The 24,834-nt window shown below is 43.3% G+C and overlaps 1 protein-coding gene across 28 annotated transcripts in view; it reads right to left on the reverse strand.

Moving 5' to 3' along the window:
• EIF4G3 (eukaryotic translation initiation factor 4 gamma 3) overlaps nucleotides 1-24,834 on the reverse strand; it is a 1,432,461-nt gene that overhangs the window by 814,187 nt on the left and 593,440 nt on the right. For all 28 annotated transcript variants that reach the window (XM_086921648.1, XM_086921654.1, XM_086921652.1 and 25 more), the window contains one exon: nucleotides 1,474-1,579. In XM_086921648.1, the coding sequence (XP_086777774.1) occupies nucleotides 1,474-1,579 (106 nt within the window). The remainder of the gene's footprint in view (nucleotides 1-1,473; nucleotides 1,580-24,834) is intronic.

Genomic DNA, 24,834 nt, shown 5'->3' on the forward strand with positions numbered 1-24,834 from the left:
CCTACAACTCAACTTGAGTTCAAACCAAATTCCAAACATATCAAGGGAAGTGGAGTGCAAAGAGCAAACAATTTATGCAATACAGGGCCTTCCATTGTATCACTAGAACAAATTAAAGTGGGAGCTCTTTAGTGACCCTGTAAGTTAGTGTGCCAGTAGTTTTAGATTAGGAATCCATAAGTAATGACTGCATGGTGCATTCACCATAAACAGAATTAAAGCACGTTAATGCATAAGAATGAGAATAAAAAATGTATTTGCACCTGAAACGTTTGGCGAATCCAATTAAAACATCAAAATCAAATAGGCCTGACCAAACCAGCAAAGTTTGACAGAAGACTGCATCTTCTTGAAAGCGTAAAGTGGAATGGTTAGTTTCCACTCTGTTCAAAGCCCATAATGGGGGCAACATTTTCTCTTTTGCATTTAACTTGATAAAGATATTTCAGACACATTTGTGTGATCTAATTGGCTTAAAAGGTGAAATTTTAAAATTAATATACCAAATAAAAGACTAGAAACATTACATATACATGCATGTTTTCACGGTTTAAATGAGATTTTCAAAATGTACAATTATATATTTAAATGAGCTACAAGGATAACACATGTATGCAAAGATATTCTACTGCTTGTAAATTCAAAGAGAATCTCAAGATGGAGAACCTTACCTCACAACACCTGATAAATTAAAGTGGACAAGAAAAGGGAGCGAGTAAAGCTAAAAATCTTAGCAAAAATAATTTTTGCAAGGAAAAGAGTAAAAGAAAAAAAGCAATATCTAGTGTTCATGAATATATGATCCACAGAGTGGAAACTAACTATGAGCCTCTGAACCAAATGGATGGTCTTAAAATGGAGAGTTTCAAAGGCTCGCCTCTGAGGATGGTACATATCTGTTCTAGTTCTGTTTTCCAGAGTAATGACAATAACAATAGATCACATTCTGTCCAGCTGCAATTTTTAAACAATGCGTATTCTAGTTGTTTGAAGAAAATGGCTCAGACATTTGCAAAGGCAATTTGCAGGTGACTCGCAAAAGAGTGCAGTGATCTTGTGTGTATGCCTAGTTATTCCTGTGTTCATAAATATTAATGACAATTCGGTGACTAAAACACTTAATTGGCTTTGTTTTTTTAAAGTTCTTAAGAGCAGCTCCCTGTACTTACTACCAGGGAATATAGTTTACAATCCTTGAGAATAGAAGAGGGAGGGATTAGATTTCCCAGCCCAAAGGTTACAACTGAAAGCAAACTAAATAGATGTATACAAAGACGATGCATTCAGACAGCAAACTTACAAAATACCATTGGAGTTTTAGCAGGCAAAGACCATTAACATATATATAGTATAGAAAAGGATGGGTTCACAAAAGGAAAGGTCTCCCTAACAAAATAAAAAGACAAATACATAAATATTTTTTCCAGATCTACTTCGTTACAACCGATTTATCAAAGTAAAATGTCAACCTACCTAGTATCTGGTCACTGGACAGTGAATGGAGAGGACCTGGTGAGATACAAGTATGTTCCACAGTGCCAAACACTACAGGGCTTGTTTCAGGGACCTGGTTGGACAGCTGTTGTCAGTTGATGAAAAGAGTGGAGCAATAAAAAGAGTAAAACATTAATTATAGAAACATGGAATCAGGATAAGGGAGGAGAAAATGTAGATGAGAAAAAAGAGAAAGAAAATAAAAAGGCATGGACCAGAAGACACATTGCACCCAAACAAGGTCAACAGCACACCATACTTAGAAGGGTGAAGAATATTTCAGATAACATTAGGAAAGAAAGGCAATATTTTTCATTACTGTATGCAAATCTACCTTCAACCTGAATGTTATTTATCTACCAGCTGTTAATAGAATTGCTTCCTGTGGTGGTATTTTTTTGTAATGCTGATAATGTTGGTGAGCATTGAGGTATTGAGTCCTGTGACACAGTAGGCACAGGACACACTTGTGAGCATACACTTAAAGCCTAGCACTGACGAAAAAACAAAGATGATTTTTTTTAGCTGCCTTTATATGGAGCGACCTAGAACCAAAGTTATCGGAACGATTTACATGTTATGACAATAAGTTTAACCCTGAATTACATGTGGGACGTCATGAAGGTCGAAATAGTCATGAAAAGCATAGAACCCATAATCATTATCAGAACATAAACACCAAACGTCAATAAAAGTAAAGCATTAAGGTAATGGCAATGAGAATAGAAGAGAAACTGAACGGGTCAGACGACTGTCTTGAAAAATCTAGTCGATGAGGGTCTTTGAGAATCGCAGATCAATTTGTGTAGGTATTGAGGTAGTTGTTGACAAGTAGAGAGCTGAAGTCCAGTTTTGAAACAGGAGAAGGAGGGGTTGCAGCAGGGATCTTTGCGGAGCAATTCCAAATCCTAGGAGCAAATCCGGAGAAAGAACGTGCCAAGGAGAATTTCTTTTTCAACTTTATAGGTGTAAGTAGATGAGAGTTGGAGCTTTGTAATGCCCGCGTCTTCCTGGCCTCGAAAGTTTGATTTTTAAGTATTTGGGGATTTTTGGATGAAGAGCTTTGTGTGTGATACAAGCGGCCTTGATGAGTGGGATGCTTGACAAAGCCACAGCCTATGGTAATCACTCGGACAGACTTCCAGTCAAACGTTTCTCATGCATATCACTTTCAAAGAGAAAGGAATATGCAAATCAGTCTCGATCTTGCTACAATAGAACAGCCCAGACCAACCTGAGAAGCCCCTCCAAACAAACACAAGCCCTCCCAGACAGGTTTGGCCTCCTTAGTCCCCATCAGTGAGTTATTACTCAATTTCTCTGGCAATAGAACAGTAAAATCATGCAGGAGTTGAGCCTCTTCACAGAAGGATATAGTAACATTTGAAATAAGTAAACTTGTTGAAAACTGAGAGCGTTTTTGTATTTAGGAACACAAATGTCTGCACAGAAATACTAGCGTGTATTAGAAATTTAAACTGTCAGGTTTGTGGCAGGCATGGACAGCTGCTCCATAGACGGCTGTTTGTTTGCATTTAAAGAGATAGTTATGTTGGCCTTCAACCATCAGTTGCCCTGGTGAGGTGTGCTAGCTGAGCCTGTGGCAGCACTCGTGATGCCGACCCAGGCGAATACCATGGCCGCCAAGGATGTGTGCCTGTGGTCGCCAACGACTAGGACAGGACCTAAGCAGCCCAGTCATTACATTTTTTTTTTGTGGGTGCCGTAGCTCCTGGCATGGGCCGGCTCCATTTTCCACTGAGCAACCCCGCTGGGTCTCGCTCCTGTTCTAGATAATGCATGGCGTCCTCCAGTCAGCCACGGAGCTGTGCACACCCTGTGTCAAAAATCAAGCCACTGGCCTCAAATTCGGCCAAATAAAATCTAGGCTCTTGGAGGCCGTGCGTTTCCACGACTGGAACAAACTTTACCCTTGCGCTCCCTGCTGTGACATGACTGGCGCCTCCTTGCAGTTCTGTTCTACCTCCCAGTCTTCCGCAAGGCCTCTCATGGCCTGATACAACCTGTTTTTCTCACCCACTTGATCTTCCTGAAAAACCACTGCTCCCTATACGGTAATACTCCCTCTTGGAGGCAGGAGCGCCGGAAATCACTCCTGGGCCACCACATGTGTCTCTTACACATGAGGGAGCGGAAACTCCAGCAAAGAAAAAATAAAACTACAAGTAAGATATTAAAGTACCAATTCCAATTGAATGACAATGATATTAGCAACAACTGAAAGGGGACTGATATTGAAGACCTGCAGGCCATGAAGTAGTAACAATTGCAAAATGATTGAGACTGCAAACGCACGGCCATCTTAAAGAGGGTACTCTATTCTCCTCCCTATCACCTCGCAAATTACCCAGACTAGGAAACCCCATATTCGACAGTTATCATGAGTCTAACAACCCTGTACCTATTGTGTTTACAAAGTTTGTTGCCTTTCTGCAAAGTAATCATCTGAGACCGCTCATATTAAGAACAATATATTTTGATACCTGTTGGTTCTAGAAATAAAACTATATCTTTGATATAAAATCAATTGGCCTGGAGTTCAGTCTTTGAGTGGGTGAAATCTTTTGCTGACTGAGTGTGTACAACAAATGCTTTACACTGTCCTCTGGTACTGCCTTACTGCTCGACCAAGCTACCACTTTAGAGAGTAAGGTCACACCTGGCTTTAACCTCTGTTATACCTCTGGGGTTTGTGGACTCTATACACACTGTACCTTATTCTGGTCCAGTATATATAGAGCCACTTTCTCACAGATACGCTGCCACTCAATGCTTGCATCAGCACGTGGCGAAATGCTAGCATAGTTACACGGTCCTGTCCTCTCTTCACTACATTACCTGAATCTAATGCACACATCTTTTTTGCCTGCTCTGCCTATTCTTGCCCCAGAACTAAGTGGCTTACACTCCTATGCAAACAACTGGGGACCCGAGTCACTACTGAAGCCCTACACATATTAAGATCTGATTCTAGACAAGTTATAGCTTGTTCAGTCCCAAAGTTCCTGGGCCATATGTGGAGCATTGGGAGGAATCTACTGCAAAGAGGAGGACATTGTTTATTTTGCCCTTTACTGTTAAAATTGTTTGTGCGCAAAAGTTATAAAAAAGTTGGAGAAGCCTGGCTCAATGGTTAGAGCGGCAGACTTGGATGAAGAGGTCTGGCCCGGGAACAGGGTTCAATTCCCGCCTCGGCGGCTCTTGGATTCAATCTCCCCGGACCTGAAAATTCTCGCCACGGTGCCTAGTCTAATCATGGGTCTCACTCTGTGACTCTGGGCAATAGCTTGCTTAATCTCCACAACGGCCCCAGCAGCGCTTGGATGCCTGGCTTTACCTTGGGGGTGCCCAGGAGTGGACATCTCACAGGAAAGCCAGGAAGGGTTCCTCAGCGGTACGAATACGGCGCTACAAGACCTCTGGGTAGAAGGCGCTATATAAATACAAACACATTTACATTAACATATAGAACGGTTTGTCAATTTGCACATCTGTGATGCTGGTTGTTTTAAGTCTCGGGCTTCAGAGAGACCAGGACCTTGTTATTTGTTGCTGCGCAGACCGTGTGACTCAAGGAGAATCCGTTAGAGGGCTTTTAATCTGTGAACAATTATGAGTTTTAACTGGCCTATGAACATGCCATGTTTTATTATTTTAGCTTTTGTACTTTTTAGTCATAGTAGGAAATCAACTGTATATGTATTTTATGATTTTGTAATTGCACTTCATGTCCTATTCAACTACGGTCAATGGAATGTATGAGCATGTTGTACTTTTCGGGTCAATGACCGAATGAAGTTGATTGGAAAAAAAAATATATATATATATATATATATATATATATATATATATATATATATATATATATATATATATATATATATATATATATATATATATATATATAAAATCGCTCCAATTTCTCTTCGCATAAGAAGAAAACAACAGCACTCGAGGAGTCCTCTCAACCATGCAAGATTTTATTTGCAGGCGCTCTACACAGACGCGTTTCGGCGTGCTGCCTTCGTCAGTGTGGATAACATCAGTGCATACATCACGGTGATATAATAAAGCATTTTTTCTAATCATAGAAACAGACAGAGGACAACCCCACTGTGGTCGCTCTAGGCGCCATCTTACAATAGTACAAATGCACCCATAAGGTATTAACAGGGTGTGCAATTGAGCCCATAGATGGGCAAATCCATACAAACAGTGGGTATAGATGGCATCTAAAATGTTTAAGATATAAACAAACAGAAAAATCAAGCCGTGGATCGGCTAAGGTCCTCTATCTCAATTCATCATGTGATAATCCATCTGTGTGCAAATACATACAACCATACATATCATTTTTTGTACCGGACTATACAACCAAATTTCATATATATATGTACACAAAGTGTCACCCCCAAAGCGGTTGCAATACCACAGGGCTTAAATCTTTCTGCACGGGGAGAGAGGCTGCAGTCTGTACTGCGGGGGATGCAATCTGTCTCAGTTTGAAATATTCCACCTCACCTGGGTCCACAGCTTGGTTGGAAGAGGTCCGGATGCCGACAGGATTTGGGACTCCACTGGGGGTCTCGTTTAACCTCTCACGAAAGAGGTCACCACGTCGGACTACATCGACCAGAATGCAGTGGGTCCAAAGCCAGCGCAAGGTGTATCAGAGTGATAAGCAGAGGAGGAGCTGAAACATCCAGCTACTGGTAGTGGCTACAGTGAAATCAGTAGATTTAAACCTGCCCCAGGTGTAAGGACCTGCTTGAAACCAGGCACTGAAGAAAGCCCCACGGCTGAAACGCGTCTGCCACAGCGTTTCTTGACCTTGATCACTACGCGCTGTAAATGATTTCCTGATTAAATCCGATTGTTAATCCCTGCATGTGTCGGGCTCATTCCGAGTGGTGAGTGAGTTTTTGGACGATATATATATATATATATATATATATATATATATATTACCTACTGGCGATAGCCAGTAGGTATATATAGTTAGGATTTTTTTCCTATGAGACTTTTGAAAATTCTATGTCTAATAACTTTGGCGTTTGTGGACGGAATCGGCTGAAATTTTCAGGAAAATGGCACATTTTGTTTCTGAGCAGCTCCTGAAAATTTGGGGGGGGTTCGTCAAGGGGGGGCCGAGAAAAAAGGGGGGTCCCAAAACGCGTTTTTCCCATGTTAATTTCCATAGGGCGGTTGGACTCACTTTTAGCCCGAACGGCTGAATGGATTTCCACGAAACTTGGCAAAATTGTAGGGACTGTTAGCCCGATGTGCCTTTGCTAGGTCTCAATATATGTGCTTCAGTGGATTTTGAGAAATTAACGTTTAAATCAAGATATATATCTGTAACAGCGCTCCGGGCAGCGCTCCGGTTCGCGAACTTTTCGCGTATCGGAACTTTGCAAAGCGAAGCTGATTGGCTCTCCGGTGTCTGTCAACATTCTAAACAGTCCGGTGCGGCCGCCATCTTGTCTCTCGGTAGGATCGAGAGACAAGAGGAGGCCAAAACAAAGGGGGAAATGAAGGAAAGGGGGCAAGGTAGACCCCTCCTGACCCCCTGGGATTGATGAGGGGGATATTATAGAGCCACGCCGGGCCCAAAAAAAAAAAAAAAAACATCCGATTTTTTCGCCGTAGAGACGCGTCTTGGTTCGCGAACCGGGCAGCTAACCGGGCAGCTAACCGGGAAGCTAACCGTCAGTGTAACCAAAAAAAAAAAAAAAATCCGATTTTTTCGCCGTAGAGACGCGTCTTGGTTCGCGAACCGGGCAGCTAACCGGGCAGCTAACCGGGAAGCTAACCGGCAGTGTAACCCAAAAAAAAAATCAGATTTTTTCGCCGTAGAGACGCGTCTTGGTACGCGAACCGGGCAGCTAACCGGGCAGCTAACCGGGAAGCTAACCGGCAGTGTAACGGGAGTCTGAGGAGTAGCTGATTGGCTGTCAATATTGTAAACAGTCCGGAGCGGCCGCCATCTTGTCTCTCGGTAGGATCGAGAGACAAGAGGAGGCCAAAACAAAGGGGGAAATGAAGGAAAGAGGGCAAGGTAGACCCCTTCTGACCCCCTAGGATTTATGAGGGGGATATTATAAAACCACGTGGGGCCAAAAAAAAACAAACAAAAAAATCCGATTTTTTCGCCGTAGAGACGCGTCTTGGTACGCGAACTGGGCAGCTAACCGGGCAGCTACCGGGAAGCTACCGGGAAGCTAATCGGCAGTGTAACGGGAGTCTGAGGAGAAGCTGATTGGCTGTTATCATTGTAAACAGTCTGGAGCGGCCGCCATCTTGTCTCTCTGTGGGATCGAGAGACAAGAGGTGGGAAAAAAAAAGGTGTAAATGAATGAAAGGGGTAAGGCAGACCCCTCCTGAACCCCTAGGATTGATGAGGGGGCTATTAAAGTTCCCTGGGGGGTGAAAAAAAAAAATTTGCGATTTTCGCGGTAAAGGTGCTTCCTGGTACGTTAACCGGGCAGCTAACCGGCAGCGTAACGGGAGTCCGACATATTGTGTTTTTTGAACGTTTGTGATATGTGCACGTGTGGATTTTGTCTAATTAAGGTTAAAAAATATATATATATCTTTAAGCGTGTTCTGGCGCGCTTACGTTTTGGGTTTGGTTTGCGCTGCAGAGACGATACGTCACGGTTATGCGATGCATCATGAGGCGTCTCACGGGCTACGTGATACGTCACTTAATAAAGAATATATTTTACAGCTATAGATATTAGCTTTTAAAAAACCAATGAAATTCACAGAAAAAACCATAGGTTATAGACCATATATAGTTAGGAATTTGCATTTACAAAACCTTGAAAATTCACTGAAAAAACCATAGGTTATAGACCATATATAGTTAGGGATTAGCATTTAAAAAACCTTATTTTATTTGCACAAAACCATTGAAATTCCATATATAGTTAGTTGCACTAACTATATATCGCGGACCCGCAATCCACTGCTAATGATGTCACATATTACATCATTCATGACATGGTCAGTGACATCACTGATGACATCACTGATGACAACACCCAGTGACTGTATGTTTCTGTAAAGTTAAAATATGTCTTACATATTGAAGAATGAGTGGATGTATAAGTGTCTGGATGAAGGATTTAGTAGGTGCATGACTGACTGTATGAGAGAATGATTAAATGTGTCTCACTGAGTGCATGGGTTAGTGATTAAAGTGTCTTAATTTGGCAATCAATATTTATGTTCTTCTGTAAACTGCTGCATGTTTAAATCAGTAGCTATATCAGTAACTATATGGGTTATTGAATGGTTGCCCAAGTATTTGTATGGGAGACTGAGTGTGTGTGTGGGTGGCTGGGAGGTGTATAACTCTGTGCATAGATGTGTGAGCGGTTGATTCCCTAGGTGTATGGGTTCAAAAGTGCATGTAGAAACAGCTGTATGGACAGTTGACTGTGTGCATGAGTATATTGGTGAGTGAATGGATATCTCAGTTCTACATGTCAAAGTAAGTACATATGTAAAGCACACTCCATGTGAGAGTTGACATATATAAATAACTGAACATAAGAGTCAGTGAATGTGAGAGTGGCTGTATGAATCATTGTGAACTTGTATCAAGGATTGTATAAGAGAGTAAATATGTGTTAGTATATGTTTGAATAAGTAAGGTGTGTATAACTGTATAGTTAAGGAAATGGAGATGTGATTGATTCTTTGCATGACTGAATAGGTGTGTGAGTAACTCCATGGATGTGTGACAGTCTGTGAGTGCCTGTTTACACTGAGTGTATCAAAGGTTATATTAGAGTCTGAAGATGTATTATCACATAAATGATATCATCAGTGATGTAATCAGTAATGTCAAATGAGATGTCAGTGATGTCATCAGTGATGTCATTTGAGATGTCATCAGTGATGTCATCAGTGATGTCATTTGAGATGTCATCAGTGATGTCATCAGTGATGTCACTGACCATGTCATGAATGATGTAATATGTGACATCATTAGCAGTGGATTGCGGGTCCGCGATATATAGTTAGTGCAACTAACTATATATGGAATTTCAATGGTTTTGTGCAAATAAAATAAGGTTTTTTAAATGCTAATCCCTAACTATATATGGTCTATAACCTATGGTTTTTTCAGTGAATTTTCAAGGTTTTGTAAATGCAAATTCCTAACTATATATGGTCTATAACCTATGGTTTTTTCTGTGAATATATATATATATATATATATATATATATATATATATGGAAAATGCTACTTACCAGCGTGCATCTGTTCTTGGCATGTAGAGCTGCAGAGTTACACACTATGCATAGATGGCCACCTAGTGTTGGGCCCGGATGTTTGCAGTTTGTTTTGCTGTAGAAAAGTCTTTGGAAGTCACGGGATAGGTGACTCCTCCTTTGGATTATACTGCGCATGGGCATCGGTTCCATCCCCAGATTGTTTTTCACCATTAGGGAAGTGATGGAGCTGTACAAGAGGTAGTGATGTCCATGTGATTTGTATCTAATTAAGATAATACTGGAACAGATAAAGGTAGCCGGGTGGCCGTGTGTAACTCTGCAGCTCTACATGCCAAGAACAGATGCATACTGGTAAGTAGCATTTTCCGTTCAGGGCATATGAGCTGCAGATTACACACTATGCATAGATTGTATAGTAGTACCCACACCTAGCGGCGATCACCAGTATCTGTTGCAGTTGTTTGAAACTGTGTTTTTAGTACAGCCTGGCCCACAGTGGCTTGTTTAGTTTGCACATCTACACAGTAATGCTTTGAGAATGTGTGCGGTGTAAGCCATGTAGCTGCTCTGCATATATCATCTAGGGGAATGTTCCCTAAGAATGCCACTGAAGCCCTATTTTCCTTGTAGAATGGGCTATTGGAGGAATTGTTAATGTACGTTTGGCTTTCTGGTAACATATTTGTATGCATTTAACAATCCACCTACCGATCCCCGATTTTGATAAGGGGTTGCCTTTATGTGGCTGTGAAAAAGACACAAAAAGTTGTTTTGTTTTATGAAAAGTTTGTGTCCTTTTGATATAGTACAGTAATGCTCTTTTGACATCTAAGGTGTGTAGAGTTCTTTCTGCAACTGTTTGAGGCTGCGAGAAAAATACGGGCAGCTCAACTGATTGATTTTGATGGAATGGTGAAATGACTTTAAGAAGGAATTTAGGATTAGTACGAAGAACCACTTTGTTATGATGCATTTGCAGAAAAGGTTCTTAAATGGTAAATGCTAGTAGTTCACTAACCCTTTTGAGAGAAGTAATTGCTACTAGGAAAGCTACTTTCCAGGTTTGGAATTGCAATTCACATTTATGTAATGGTTCAAAGGGAGGTCCCATTAATCTTGTGAGAACAATGTTTAAGTTCCACACTGGTGCAGGTGGCGTTCTGGGAGGAATTATTCTTTTGAGTCCTTCCATGAAAGCATTTATAGCTGGTACTCTAAAAAGAGATAAATGTTGTCTATTTTGTAAGTATGCTGCAATGGCAGCGAGGTGTAGTCTGTTAGACGTATAGGCTAAATTACACTTTTGAAGGTGTAATAGATATCCTATGATGTGTTGAATAGACATGTCTAAAGGATTTATTTGGTTGTTTTGGCAGTATATGACAAACAGTTTCCACTTAGCAGCATAACATGCTCTAGTAGTAGGACGTCTAGCTTCTTTGATAATGTTCATGCATTCTGGAGGAGGTTGAGGTAACCAAACTCTATGACCTCAGGAGCCAGATCGCTAGGTTGAGCTGAGCTGGGTCCGGGTGTCTGATCTCTCCATGGTTCTGAGTTAATAGGCGTGGAGATAGGTTTAGTTTTTGGTTTGGTACTACAGACATCTGCAACAGCGTGGTGTACCACGGTTGTCTGGCCCAAGTTGGAGCGACTAAAATGAGCGTCAGGGAATGTTGTTGTAGTTTGCGTACCACTAACGGAAGTAGTGGGAGAGGAGGAAAAGCGTACCCAAATAGTTTTAACCAGTTCATCCATATCGCATTGCCTTTGGACAATGGGTGTGGGTATCTGGCGACAAAGCTTGGGCATTTTGCGTTTTCGTGGGTGGCAAAGAGGTCTATCTGCGGTTGTTCCCACATTTGGAAGAACGGATGAAGAACTTGTGGATGAAGTTCCCACTTGTGGATCTACTGTGTTTGTCGACTTAGAAGATCTGCCATAGTGTTTTGTACTCCTGGGACTTGTTGGGCTAAGAGGAAGATCTTTAGTGGTATAGCCCATCTCCATATCTGCTGTGCTAACAGAGAGCTGCAGAGAGTGTGTTTCCCCCTTGTTGTTTATGTAGTACATAGCTGTAATTTTGTCTGTGCGGACTAAGACAGCTTTGCCTGACACCTGAATTTGAAATGCTTTTAGGGCTATAAACAAAGCTAGCAACTCCAAATGATTGATGTGGAGTAACTTCTATTGCGGTGTCCACCTGCCTTGCATTGTGTGATGCAGTAGGTGAGCTCCCCAGCCGGAGAGCGATGCGTCCGCTGTCATGACTATTTGAGGAACTGGCTCTAGAAACGGTTACCCTTTGGAAAGGTTTTTGGTGTTCCACTATTGCAGAGAACGATGAGTCCGACCGCCTACCAACACTAGGTCTGTTAGTTTACCTTGAGCCTGGTTCCATTGGCGTGCTAGGCACTCTTGAAGTGGACGCATTTGCAGTCTTGCGTGAAGTACTACAAATATGCAAGATGCCATCATTCCTATGAGCTGCATGAACACTCGAGCTGGTAGCGAGTGTTGCGGTTTGAATTTTATTAGGAGAGTTTGTACACTTGTTATACTGGCTGGAGAGGGATAAGCTAGTGTTAGTTGGGTGTTTATTGTAGCGCCGGGATACTGTTGTATGTGCAAGGGTTGTAAGGGTTGCAGATGCGATTTGGTGTGATTTACTGTGAATCCCAAGTCGTGAAGCAGTTGAATAGTAGCGTGAGTGTGTTGTACACACTGGCTGTATGAGCTGGCTTTTATGAGCCAGTCTAGATATGGGAAGACATGAACCTGTTGTCTTAAGTGTGCTGCTACTACTGCTAGGCATTTGTTGTGACTCCAAATGGGAGCACTTTGAACTGGTAGTGATGCCCGTCTAGCACAAATCTGAGATATTTTCTGTGTGCTGTGTGAATGGGAATATGGAAGTAGGCGTCCTTGAGATCTAGAGTGACCAGGAAGTCGTTTAGTACCAGAAGTGGAAGGAATTGTTGGAGTGTGACCATGTGAAAATGGTCCGACTGTATGTAAATGTTTAGAGGTCTGAGGTCTAGGATGGGTCTTATAGATCCGTCCTTCTTTGGTATTAGGAAATATAGGGAGTATACTCCTTTGTTTTTCTGATGCTCTGGAACTATTTCTATTGCATTTTTCTGCAGGAGGGATATCCCCTCCTGTCTGAGCAGTGTTAAATGTTCTTGTGACATTGGACGTTGCTTGGGTGGTATGTTTGGGGAGGTGGATGTTAGTTCTGAATTATTTGGAGCACCCACCTGTCTGATGTGATGTTTTCCCAAGCTGGCAGGTATTGTTGAAGTCTTCCCCCGACAGGAGTGGAATGGGACGGGGGAAGGGGAAGGGAGTCATTGGGCAGGGGTAGAGGCAGAGGCAGAGCGGGAGTTGTTATTTTTACCTCTGCCTTTGTTATTGTTACCCCTGTAACCACCCCTTTGGTAGAGCTAGCTGTAAGTCAACTGTGTAGGGGCTTTAAACGAGTTAGAAGCTGTGTTCGAAGATCATCCCCTGGTGGCACCTCGATAGGATGAGCGACAAAATGAACGTCTGGGAGCCTGCAACTGCAGGGCTCCCATAGATTTGGCGGTATTGTATCCTTTTTCATTTTTTCAAGTGATACATCTACGTTAGGTCCGAATAGGTGTTGCTCATCAAAGGGTTGATTAAGAATGGCACTTTGTATTTCAGGTTTGAACCCTGATATGCATAGCCAAGCATGTCTACGTAATAAGACGTTGGTGTTAACTGCCCTAGAGGCAGTATCTGCTGCATCCAGTGCACACCGAATAGAGGTGTTTGTAATGTTTTTCCCCTCTTGGATAAGTTAATTTGCTCTATCCTTGTACTTATCAGGGAGGTGCCTCATTAAGGATTCTAATTCGTCATAATGTGCCATGTCATATCTGGCTAATAATGCCTGTGTATTGGCAATACGCCACATGTTTTCTGCTTGAGACGCCGTTCTTTTCCCTGATGCGTCAAGTAGCTTAGACTCTATCTGGTGGTGGAGCTTCACCTGATGTTTGTGAGTTTGCTCTCTTGCGTGCATTAGAAACTATAAGTGAGTCCATAGTACTGAACCTTTAATATATGCTGGCTCTGAGGGAGCAGCTTTATATTTTTTCTCTATGCGAGGGTTAATGACCCGAGTTCTGACTGGGTCGTGGAAGACTTCAGGAGCATGCTTAATCACTCCTTTAAGTATTGGTAAAATGGATGACGACCTTTATCCATTAAGAAGTCTTCATCTACAGGGTCTGTATGCATGTCTATCCCATGATATTGTGCAGCCCTGAGAATCAATTGATTGAAACCCATACTGTCTCTTCTGGTGGGGAAGGCCTTGAGGGGTATATGTCATCCTGAGGGACATTTGGGACGTTATAATCATCCCACGGGTCAGGTGATCCTGTAGAAGTAGCTGGATCAGGTATGTTACCCTCCATATCATCAGAGCCATCATCCCTGTTGTCGTCTGGTATGATAGAGGATGCTGGGGAATGTTGTGGTATGGGAGGATGTGGTGATGGTACAGGTGAAAGAGAAGGGGAAGGCAGACTTAAGGGAGAGGTAGCCATGTTCTTCTTCTTTAAATGCGGAGCTGGTGTGTCCAGTGGTTACTTTTGTTAAGCCAAAATTAGCTGTCCAGTGATTGGATCGTTAGCTAGAGTCTTCTGAGCGCGGTCTGGATAACGTAAGTCCTCTGCAGGAGGCCGATCTTTTGGGGCGGAGGAAGGTTTTGGCACCGAAGCGGTTTGTTTTGGTTTTTTGGCAATGTCTTTAACCGGAGAAGCAGGAGTCTTTTTCGGCTCCAAAGCTTTTTTCGGTTCCGAGGATTTTTTCGGCTCCAGTATGTTTTTTGGATCCGATGGGTTTTTTCGGTTCCGGTGGTTTCTTCGAATCCGAAGCGGGTTTGCTTGGTTCCGACCTGGGTTTCGGTGCCGAAGGAGTAGTGGTAGGTTTCGGCACCGATGGTTTGGATGTCGGCGTAGCCGGTTAAGTTGTCTTTTTCGGTGCCGGTAAGTGTGCGTGTAATTGGGCCGCAAAAGAACATAAAGAAAAGGATTTGAGATGGACAGTGTTATCAAAGATTGATCAGGATCCACGTGGAGGAGATCTGGACGCAAAATTGAGTCAACGAGAAGCGTTATTAATCATGAAATTCAACACCGTCACTAATGGCTTAAATAAGATTTCATAAATATTTAAGGCTAATACTTAGAACACTGCCATTGCCACTTGAAATGCCTTGCACTGTCGTTTTTTTGGATTTTAAACCACCAGTTAAATATTCCAATTTGGGGACAATCGGACACATGTAGTACTGGCTTAACCGGTCATAAGACATCATCGGATCAAGCGTTGATTGTTTTAGTGTTTAAAAGGTGGGGTGGGTGGTGGTGGTGGGGTGGGGTGGGTGGTGGTGGGGGGGGGGGTGATGGTGGGGGGGGGTGGTGTGGGGGGGTGGGGGGTGTGGGGTGGGGGTGTGGGGTGTGGGTTGTGGGGTGTGGGTGGGGTGTGGGTGTGTGTGTGTGTGTGTGTGTGTGTGTGTGTGTGTGTGTGTGTGTGTGTGTTGTGTGTTTTATGCTATACTTGCATATATGGTATATATTTAATATGTGCCCCAGGGTTAATCTTATGACAACTGATGAGGATACCCTGAAAGAGAAATAATATTGTTTAGGCAATGTTAACAGTTTTATTGAAAGTATCATGGACTATTTGGTTCTTAACCCAAGAATAAAATCCCTATCCACAATTGTGGATCACCTTTCCCTCATCCATTTAGCACATGTCTATCATATTGGTGCTTTAGTAGGCCAACTAAATAGAAGACATATAGTGTCTGTAAGATAAAAACTGAAAGTACCTAGAGCAAGAGTTTAACATGTATTAAAAGATAAGGAAGCGAAATCGTATTACCAATGATAAATAAGCTTGTCAAAAGAGTAAACATGATGCATTTACCTTGAAAGGTCTCACTTATGCTGGCAACAAAAACAGTAGCACAGGACCCTGTCTCAGTACTGCAGAAAGCTTCACTGTCATAGAACTAATTTCACAATGTGCAGAACAAAAATGGCACTGATTCATACCTTACAATAGCTTTTGCAGAACGAAGTTGCTCTTGAGTTATTTTATGTATTTGACAGCAGGTTCCTACAAATAAGTACCTCCTTTTGGTTTTGGACAGAGAAATTGTCAAAGTACAGATGCCTTAAAAAAAACACAGGAATCTGTCCCCATGGAAGAAGCTGCCACATATATTTCTGTTGATATAATGAGGCACATTAGGATATTCTCTTCCTCAAAGTGTTAAATCTGGCTTAATGGTAAACATAAGACAGGATTATATGCATTCGGGACATCAGTTACACTCAGGGGTATAGTGGAAATGAAGATTTAGGGCTTCTTTGATTTGTTAAGAAAACAACTACAGAAGAAAGCAATATATCAGTTTAGATTTATATGATACAATGCATTAACAACTGCTTATGCTTGACATGACTATCAGTGTCACACATTGAGTAAATAAAACTGAATGCAGGTGTAGGAAGGTAGGATCCTTCTAGCATGGCTACCCCCACTCTTTCCCTGATGTCAGTGTGTTTTTGACCTAGTCTGCCTGGGACCTGCTAATCAGGATCCCAGTCACTGTGCTTTCTCCATAAATTGGCCATGGTAAGTACTTTTGTACATCCAGAATTGGCTGGTGTACACTTGTAAGGACCTAGTATATGGTACTAAGGTACTCATGGCATAGGTACACCAGAGGCCACCCACTGGCACCCACCTAAGCTGTGACTACAGGCCTGCCATTGCAGCCTGTGTGAGTTGGTGCCTGCACCTCTCGCAACATATTTAATGTTCCTTATATCTGGGGTCCCTGCACTTAAAACGTAAGTCACCCCTAGGACATGCTCTTCAGTCCTGAGGGCAGGGTGCTTGGTTATAAGTGTGAGGATGCCCCTTCATAAGCAAGACACCCTTATAAACCCCAAGTCGATTTTCCAGGCTTTGTAAGTGCGGTCAGCCATTCTAATACATATAGTGGAAATCAGTCATTACGAGATGCCCAAATATATAGTGGCTGCATCAAACCCAGTTATGTTTGGTACCATACATGTTGGAATCACAACCCAACCCGATTCCAGTGATGAAAGTATGATCCCACGTACTGGGGGGCTCCCTCCCTTGGGGCACCCCCCTGTACTACCAATAACATCCTTTCAGGGTCTGTCAGCAAGCTAGTGCTGCTACCGACCGCAGACATAATTCTTCCCTCCTGCTGCGGAGCCATGCTCGAGCAGGGGAAGGTAGAACAATAGGTTTCCTGTCACAGGGAGGTGTGACTAGACAGCCACAAGACTGCTTTGAAGGGCACATTTGGTGGCCTCCTTACATGCTCCAGTTTGAGCCAATTCAGTGAGCCCTTGCCTCCCACTCTGGAGTGAAACTGGACAAAGAAAATGGGAGTATTCTCACCTCTTTCCAGCCCCTCCTCTGGGAGGGACCCCCAAGTCACTCCAACCCTTTCGCAGGGGAACTTAAAGGCTTACCTGTGGGTGGTTCCTTAGATTCGCCTTGGGACTAGACTCAAGCTTGAAACCACATCACTCTTCAACAGTCTAGACACTTAGACTTTGTTGGACTTTTCCTGGAACCAAGACTGCACCAAGGAAGACTCGTGCTGCTCCTGGCCTTGCTGTACTGCAAGTCTTCGATGTCTGTGTCTGTGCTTCTTCCAGGATATTCAACAGAACTATGGTCATCAAGGACACCTTAAGTAATCTCCCTTGGAGTGAAGGAGTCACTCCCCTGCATCTGCAGGCACTGCAACTTAGCTGACCGGCCTGCTACTGCCAACATCCCACAAACTTCGAAAGGGTCAGCAATACAGGTGGTGGTTCTGCAACTCCCGCTCTGTAATTTTGAGGACAGTATCCCTCGTCGGAACCGCTGGGACCAAACCCCTGTGCACAGCATCGACTTGCTGTTGTCAAGGTTTGTTGGCTCTGCACTCCAGAGATCTTTGGGCTACAAGAAACTCCAGCATCTCTTCCTACGAAGTACAGCGTACTCACTGCATCCTCTGCACCATGGGCCTTCCTTCTTGGTGAGCTGCTTGAGGTCGTCTTGCGACTCCTGGGCCTTCGGCCCGTGGGTCCTCCTGAATGTCTTCTCCTGCTTTAGTGGGCTCCCCTGCTTGCTCGGGGCTTACACTGACTCTCCTGCTTGCGGCTACCAAGGCTTGTTGGTGTGCGCGCCAGACACCGTCCCGCTGGTCACAGACATCCAACGTGGGACAGCTCGTGCACGGCTCCAGGTCTTCCTCAGTGTCGCCTGGTCCTCACAGCTGCATCAACAAGGTCACCGTCAACTCGTTCGAACCATTCGACATCGGTGGGCATTGCTCTTCCATGCCCCCTGGTCACTCCTGAGTGGCAAAGACATGTCCCTTCTGTTTGGAGGTTATTCATTTTCAGAATCCACCCTTGGATTTCACAGGACTTTTTCACCTTCTCCAAAGGCATTTTTCTCCAAGGCTTCCATTGTTGTCTACAGAGGTTAATGACGTCTTTCCACCCATATGCATCTGGCTTCCCTGGTGTAGGTAACCTGGTCTCTGGTTTATCCACAGGTGTGGTGGCTCTTCAACCTGGAGTCCCCCAAGGGAATTCTTCAGGGTCCTCCTTCTGCAAAACTGCAACCGCGACTTGTCCATTGACTTCTATTGGGAATGCGGCTGTGTTCCCACTCTGCTATGCACACAGCCTCCGTGGGGATCATGGGCACTGAACTTGGGTGGTTCCTCGTGTCTCCTGGTCCTCTGAGTCTTCTGGTCCAAGTCTCATCCTCTCCTGCAGTTCGCATTGCATTTTCTTAATATATTGTTTGGTCTCCCCCTGGAGACCACTGTATTTTGTATTGATGTGTATTTGTGTTGATATGTCCAGGTAGTAGATATACCAACGTGCTAGGGAGTGTTGTGTAATAAATAGACATAGTTGTATATATCCACTGTGTGGTTCTTTTTCGTTTAACCTACACTACATGAGTAAACTGGTAAAAACAAGCTACTTAACACTCCTTCAAGATAAGCCTAAAGGCTGCTCTCCAGAGGCTACCACTGAGAGCTTTCAATGGTTATTAAAGACCACTAAATTCACCATAAGGGTTGCCTGGATTAGTGCAAGGTGCATCACTTAAATAAGAGAGTTCACTTGTGCCTGTGTTAATGTTGGTGAGCAACGTCCAGAACGGGAAAACTCCACTTTCACTTTACAGTGCTATTTTGGTGACACTTGACAGGGTGCATTGAAAGGAATCACAAGTTTAAGCAAGCCGATAAAATTAAACATATACAAGTATACCACAAATATCCACAAGTTTGTTCCTGTTAGATGCTTTTGGAAACGCCAACAAATAGTCGGCAGTTGCACCAGGACACTTCAAATACTCTAGCAAAGCTTGTTCCAATAAAAAATGTAAACTCTGCTCACATTTATAATGGACAACTGTTCCTACATAGATTAACAGAGAGCTTGAAATCAGTTTGTTCCTTTCAGTACTTGTGTCTACTGGTATCACTTAAATAGTATACCACTGAAAGGTAAGACTGTGATAGTCAGTAACTAGTCTATGCCAAAAATGGAGTCTTCTGTATATGTTTAGGGCACGTAAGACAATTGCGCCCCTTCTTCCATTATGTCAAAATATTTTTGGGGGACACACATGGGCATCCCTTTAATTCTAGCACTCGTCTTTGAACAGCCACAGAAGCTATTCATGTATTTCAGGATGAACTGGAAGCTATTTACTTTTGGCTAGACCACGGAATCAGTTAGCATGAACTAAGACTGAAAACCATCTCCATCTTTAAAAAGGGCATTTTGGATAAACATTTGTGTGGTATCCAGGTAATCATTTACATACAAACTAACACATGAAGGTTCCGTTTGTTAGTGTTCAGTCGTTTTAGATATAAACATCTAAATACCATGCACAATATTGAACAAGAACGAATTTACCATACATCATGTTTGTAAAAAAAAAAAAAAACAGGGCATCATATGTATTATTTTTTTCAAAGGATGGATACAAATAGGAAACGCTTAGAATAAAGCAATAAAACACCCGCCAACTTAAAAAATCGTTCGACTCTCCATCAGATATTGTGACCACGTTTCCTGTCAAATACTTTTTTCCTTTCCTGCCAAAAGATAAAAGATGACAAAATATTTGCTAAGAAAATGTCTTGTATTCTCACATCTGATGGTTTGTTGGTGGTAAATAAACAATCCCCATAAGGCATTCTGCGGACTCGCTTCAATATGCTTTTCTGCACATTCCAGAATGAACAAACTGCACAATCGTGGTAGCCGGAAGCACCCAGCAGACGGCATACACCTAACATCTTTGTGATTCTTTCTTTTCTTTTACGTATACAGAATGATTCTGCATACGAAAAAGAAAAGGATTTAAACTATCCTGATCCTGCTAAAGAAGCACGTCATCTCGTTCAACTCGACCAATTTATCTTGGAGCCCCCACGTTCTCTAAGCTTTCCAAGCTTCATTAATCCAATTTCTATTATTTGTAAAAATGTGCACAAACCTTATCAGCATTCATTGTGGCTGTACCCTGGTTGTCCTAAGAAAGAGTAGGCTTTCAGACTTTGCTGTATTACACTTGCTGACATCATAATTGCAGGATAGTGACAATACAACTTGCTTATTTATTTTTAAGCTACAGGGAACATTATAAAACCTTAGTGGGTGGCTTTCATATTTTTAAAGCGTCTGAAACGGGAGAAAGACGGGGTGAACAACACTTTTACAGATCTGGCAAAATACCGGTACGTTAATTAGTATGAAATATCCTTACACATAAGGAAACCAAGGTAAAAAGTATTTACACATCATAGAAGCCGCATGTAATATCTACCATTACATATACGCGTACAGCCGAGTTTGCATATGTTAACTATATCACACAGTTGCAATACTTGCTATATGGTACACAACTGTTTTAATTAGTGTAAAACCAAAGTTGTGAGGCTTGTGATAATGTCTTGCTGCATACGCTCTTGAAAACATACAAGTGCGGGTGCAGGAGTGGTCTATCTGCTCTCATATACATTAGTTTTAATTCCTGCTGAGATACTGGTTTCCATACAATTAATACCTATATTGGAAGGGTACTGTAATGGTGCGTCTAAGCATAAAATGTAAACATGGCCCTCTTGTTATAAGCCTACATCTTCGAGGGTCCCGTCACCTTTCACTCTCTTCCCAAATTCAATCGCAACAGCAAACAAAAGGTATGCTCCATGTTACTAATCTAGTCTAGTTATTTGTAGTACCCCGTTTTGCTCTACTGTAGTCACTCACGTTGATGTACCACAATTCTGTATGACGAAAGCTTCTGAACATTTTATCTTCAAGTTGAAACTGAATTTCACAGTTAAAACGGTGATTACAGCTTATGCCTAAACAGGAAAAGCCACTTACATCAAAGAAGACTAAACCAACTACTCAAATAGGGAAGATTATTCAAAAATTAGAATACCAGTTAATATACAGCTGAATAATGAAAAAACACTTTTTAAGATGCCCCTCTTCCTCAGACCAAGCCGATCTAAAGTTTGCCTATGTGGATACAGACAGTACAGTCGCAGGTTCTGCAGAAACGTACACATTGAATGTTAAGACAGCACATTTTTGGGATGATATCAAACAGCATTTAGGAAAATAAAGAAATTTGAAGTAGATAAAGAGTCAATGCAGCTGTGTTGAAATTGGTACCATGATATCTATTTTCCTCAGTTTAGGCAGAGTCAAAGTAGATGGCTTTTGAATACACTGCATGCTATTGACTAACCCTGGGCGTAGTTTGCAAAGTAGTGCTACGCGTAGCCATGCCAAGTGCACTTCGTGAGCTACGCGTAGCGCTACATGAACTGAGTAGTGCACTGTTCGTGATGATTGCACGCCAGAGGCTGTCGTTTTCTGCCGCTCGAGTATATTTTTACTCGAGCAGCAGCTTTCTAAACGCGGACTTGTAGTTTCTCATCGCGAGCGGTCGCGAGCATATGCAACTACTCGCAATGAGAAACCTGACCGCCCCACGTTGAGAATCTCGCCGGAAGGTTTATTTTCCACGTTCGCGATCGCCAACTTGATGTTGCTGATCGCGAATGAGGAAGAAGTCCAGCCGGGATGTCATTTTGCTCGCTCGCGGTCGCCAACTTGACGTTGAGGACCACGAGCAAGCAAAAAATGGCAACTACGCTACGCGTTTTTGCACTGTGCTACATGCAATTCACGTAGCATGAAGTAGCGCAAACTACGCAAGCGTAGCATAGTTGTCCGCCAAGGGTTACTATGGACATCGTATGCTGGAAGTCAGAGATAGCTGCAGTACTCAACCCGCACCAAGATAAAGGCCATTACAAAAGGGATCAAAATCCAGAGAGAGATGAGAGGCAGAGGAAGTGAGAGAAGGACCAACTAAAGATGGAAGAAATACACATGTTACCTTGCGCAGACGCCTTATCTGGTAGAGACTATATCTAGACGCAGATTCCTTACCTTCGAATTTCCCCAGGCGTCAGACTGAATGCTGAATATTTATCGTGAGCAGGGCCCCTACACGCCAGTAGGTTGCATCATTCAGCTTTGTGTGCGTCATCCACACCGGAAGAGACATCCGCAGCACCTATACAGTTGATACCTCAGCAAACTAATGCCAGTTCCTTTTCAATGCTTTCTACGCCAGAAGCACAGACCAATGAAAAACACTGATCAATGGGGTGGAAAACTAGGGCCCTGAAAGGAAGCAACCATGGCCCTCGAAATCCATTCGCAGCACAGGGAGGATGGGTCGGTCGGTAAGGAATTTGCAGCTACATACAGTCTCTACCAGACAAGGCGTTACCGAAGGAAAGTAACTTGTTCATCTGATGGAGACTTCTAGCCACAGATTCCTTACTTTAGAATAGATACACAAGCAATACCTTCCTCGGAGGTCGGTCCGCAGCTGGACCTCTTGTGTGTGGTCAAGTTAGAATGACAACACTCTTTTTGAGTCCAGATGGTGGAGTTGATCCTCTTCTTTAGAGGGGTGTGAAGGAGCATTAAAAGTATGCGGTTTTATGGAGTAACCTATGTGGAATTGATTGACCATTTTCTGGAGAAAAGAAGCTCTTGTACAAAGCACTAGTTTGTCAGTATAGATTGAGAGGTAAGGAGGCTTGTATGACAAAGCATGAAGAAAACTCACTCTTCGAGCAGATGTAAAGGCCACGAGGAAAGCTGTTTTAATTCTAAGGAGCCCAAGGTGACAATTAGGGAGAGGCTCATAAGGAGCACAGATGAAGAATGTTACAACCAGATTAAGGTCCCACTGAGTCATGATAAATGGAGAAGGAGGAAAGACGAACAAGACCTTTTAGAAACCTATGTACAATAGTGAACTTGAAAAGGGAGGGCTGGTCAGGCAATCGGAAAAAGGCAGAAAGATAGCCCTTAGGAGTGACCAGAGAAGAACCCTGCTCAGCAAGGGAAAGAATAAAAAGCAGAACTTCAGAAAGGGGGGCAGAAAGGAGATCAAGGTTTTTTTTGTATTTGCGCACCATGCCACAAATTGTTTCCAGCGGCAGGCGTATATTATCTTGGTGGCGGGACGCCTGGGTGCCAAGATGACTTTGCAGACTTCGGGGGGACTGGGATTGAAAGCTGTCAACTGCTGCCGCTCAATCTCCATGCAAAAAAGGCGGAGACTGGACATGTTCGGGTGGAGAACCTTCCCTTGCTGCTGCAACAGAAGATCGTCCCGAATGGGTACCGTGATAAGAGGATCGATGGCCATGCTTAGTAGCTCGGGATAACGGACTCTGTGTCCAGTCTGGGGCCGCAAGGATGACTTGACCCTGGCCGTTCTTGATCTTCTTGAGAACTCTGGGCAGAAGTGGTATGGGCAGAAAGGCGTACAGGAGGCCTGTGCTCCACTTGAGACTAAAAGCGTCTGAACGAGAGGTGCCTTGGAAACTCCAGTGTGCAAAATTGCTGACTTTGCACATTCTCAGTGGAGACGAACAGATCTAACCAAGGCTGTCATTGTTGAAATAAACCTTGCACCACTTCCGGGTGGAGACGGCACTAGTGATCTGCTAGGCATTGGCAGCTAAGTTCATCTGCTGCGGTGTACAGAGAGCCAACCAGATGTCAAACAACCAGGGGTATGCCCTGGCATTCCAGCCTTGTCCAGAGAAGCAGGGCATCTTGACAAAGAATCTACAACCCAACCCCACCCTGCTTGTTGCAGAAAAACATATATGTGCGGTTGTCCTTGAACACCTGCACTAGCCTTCCCTTAATGGAGGGTAGAAAGGCTTTCAATGCCAGTCGGATTGCTTGGAGCTCCAATAAGTTTATATATAGTGCAGATTCTGCCATAGACCAAAGTCCTCTGATCTCTACCTCTCCCAGATGGCCGCCCCATCCGAGGAGTGACACGTCTGTCACTACTATGAGATCTGGTTGGGGAAGGGAGAGCGGTCTTTTTCTTAACCAATCGCAATTTATTCGCTACCACTGCAGATCTTTCGCAGGTGCCTCTGAGATCTGTGCCATTTTGGAGAGATTCCCCTGTTTCTGTACTCACTGTATCTTCAAGTGCCACTGCAAAGCCCGCATATGACAACAGGCATGAGTCATAAGTAGGATGCAGGAAGTCAAGAAGTCCAGCAGCCTCAGAGTCTGTTTCACCAAAACTCAGAGGCTGAAACATCGGTATCATAGCCTGAATATCCTGGACTCGCCTCTCGGGAGGATCAGCCCAAAACTGCACTGTGTCCAGAACAGCCCCAATGAAGGAGAGCACCTGAAAGGGATGCAGTTGTGACTTCAGCATGTTTATAAGTCACTCCAGCGAGTGCAGAAGGTCCACAGTAGTCTGGAGTTGGGGAGACGATAGCCTGGGGTGAGCCTGCCTTCAACAGCCAGTCATCAAGATAGGAGAAGACTGGCACCCCTGATCTGCACAGATGAGTTGCAACCACCA

This window comes from Lissotriton vulgaris, chromosome 5 (assembly GCF_964263255.1).
Source record: "Lissotriton vulgaris chromosome 5, aLisVul1.2, whole genome shotgun sequence".
NCBI lineage: Eukaryota > Metazoa > Chordata > Amphibia > Caudata > Salamandridae > Lissotriton > Lissotriton vulgaris.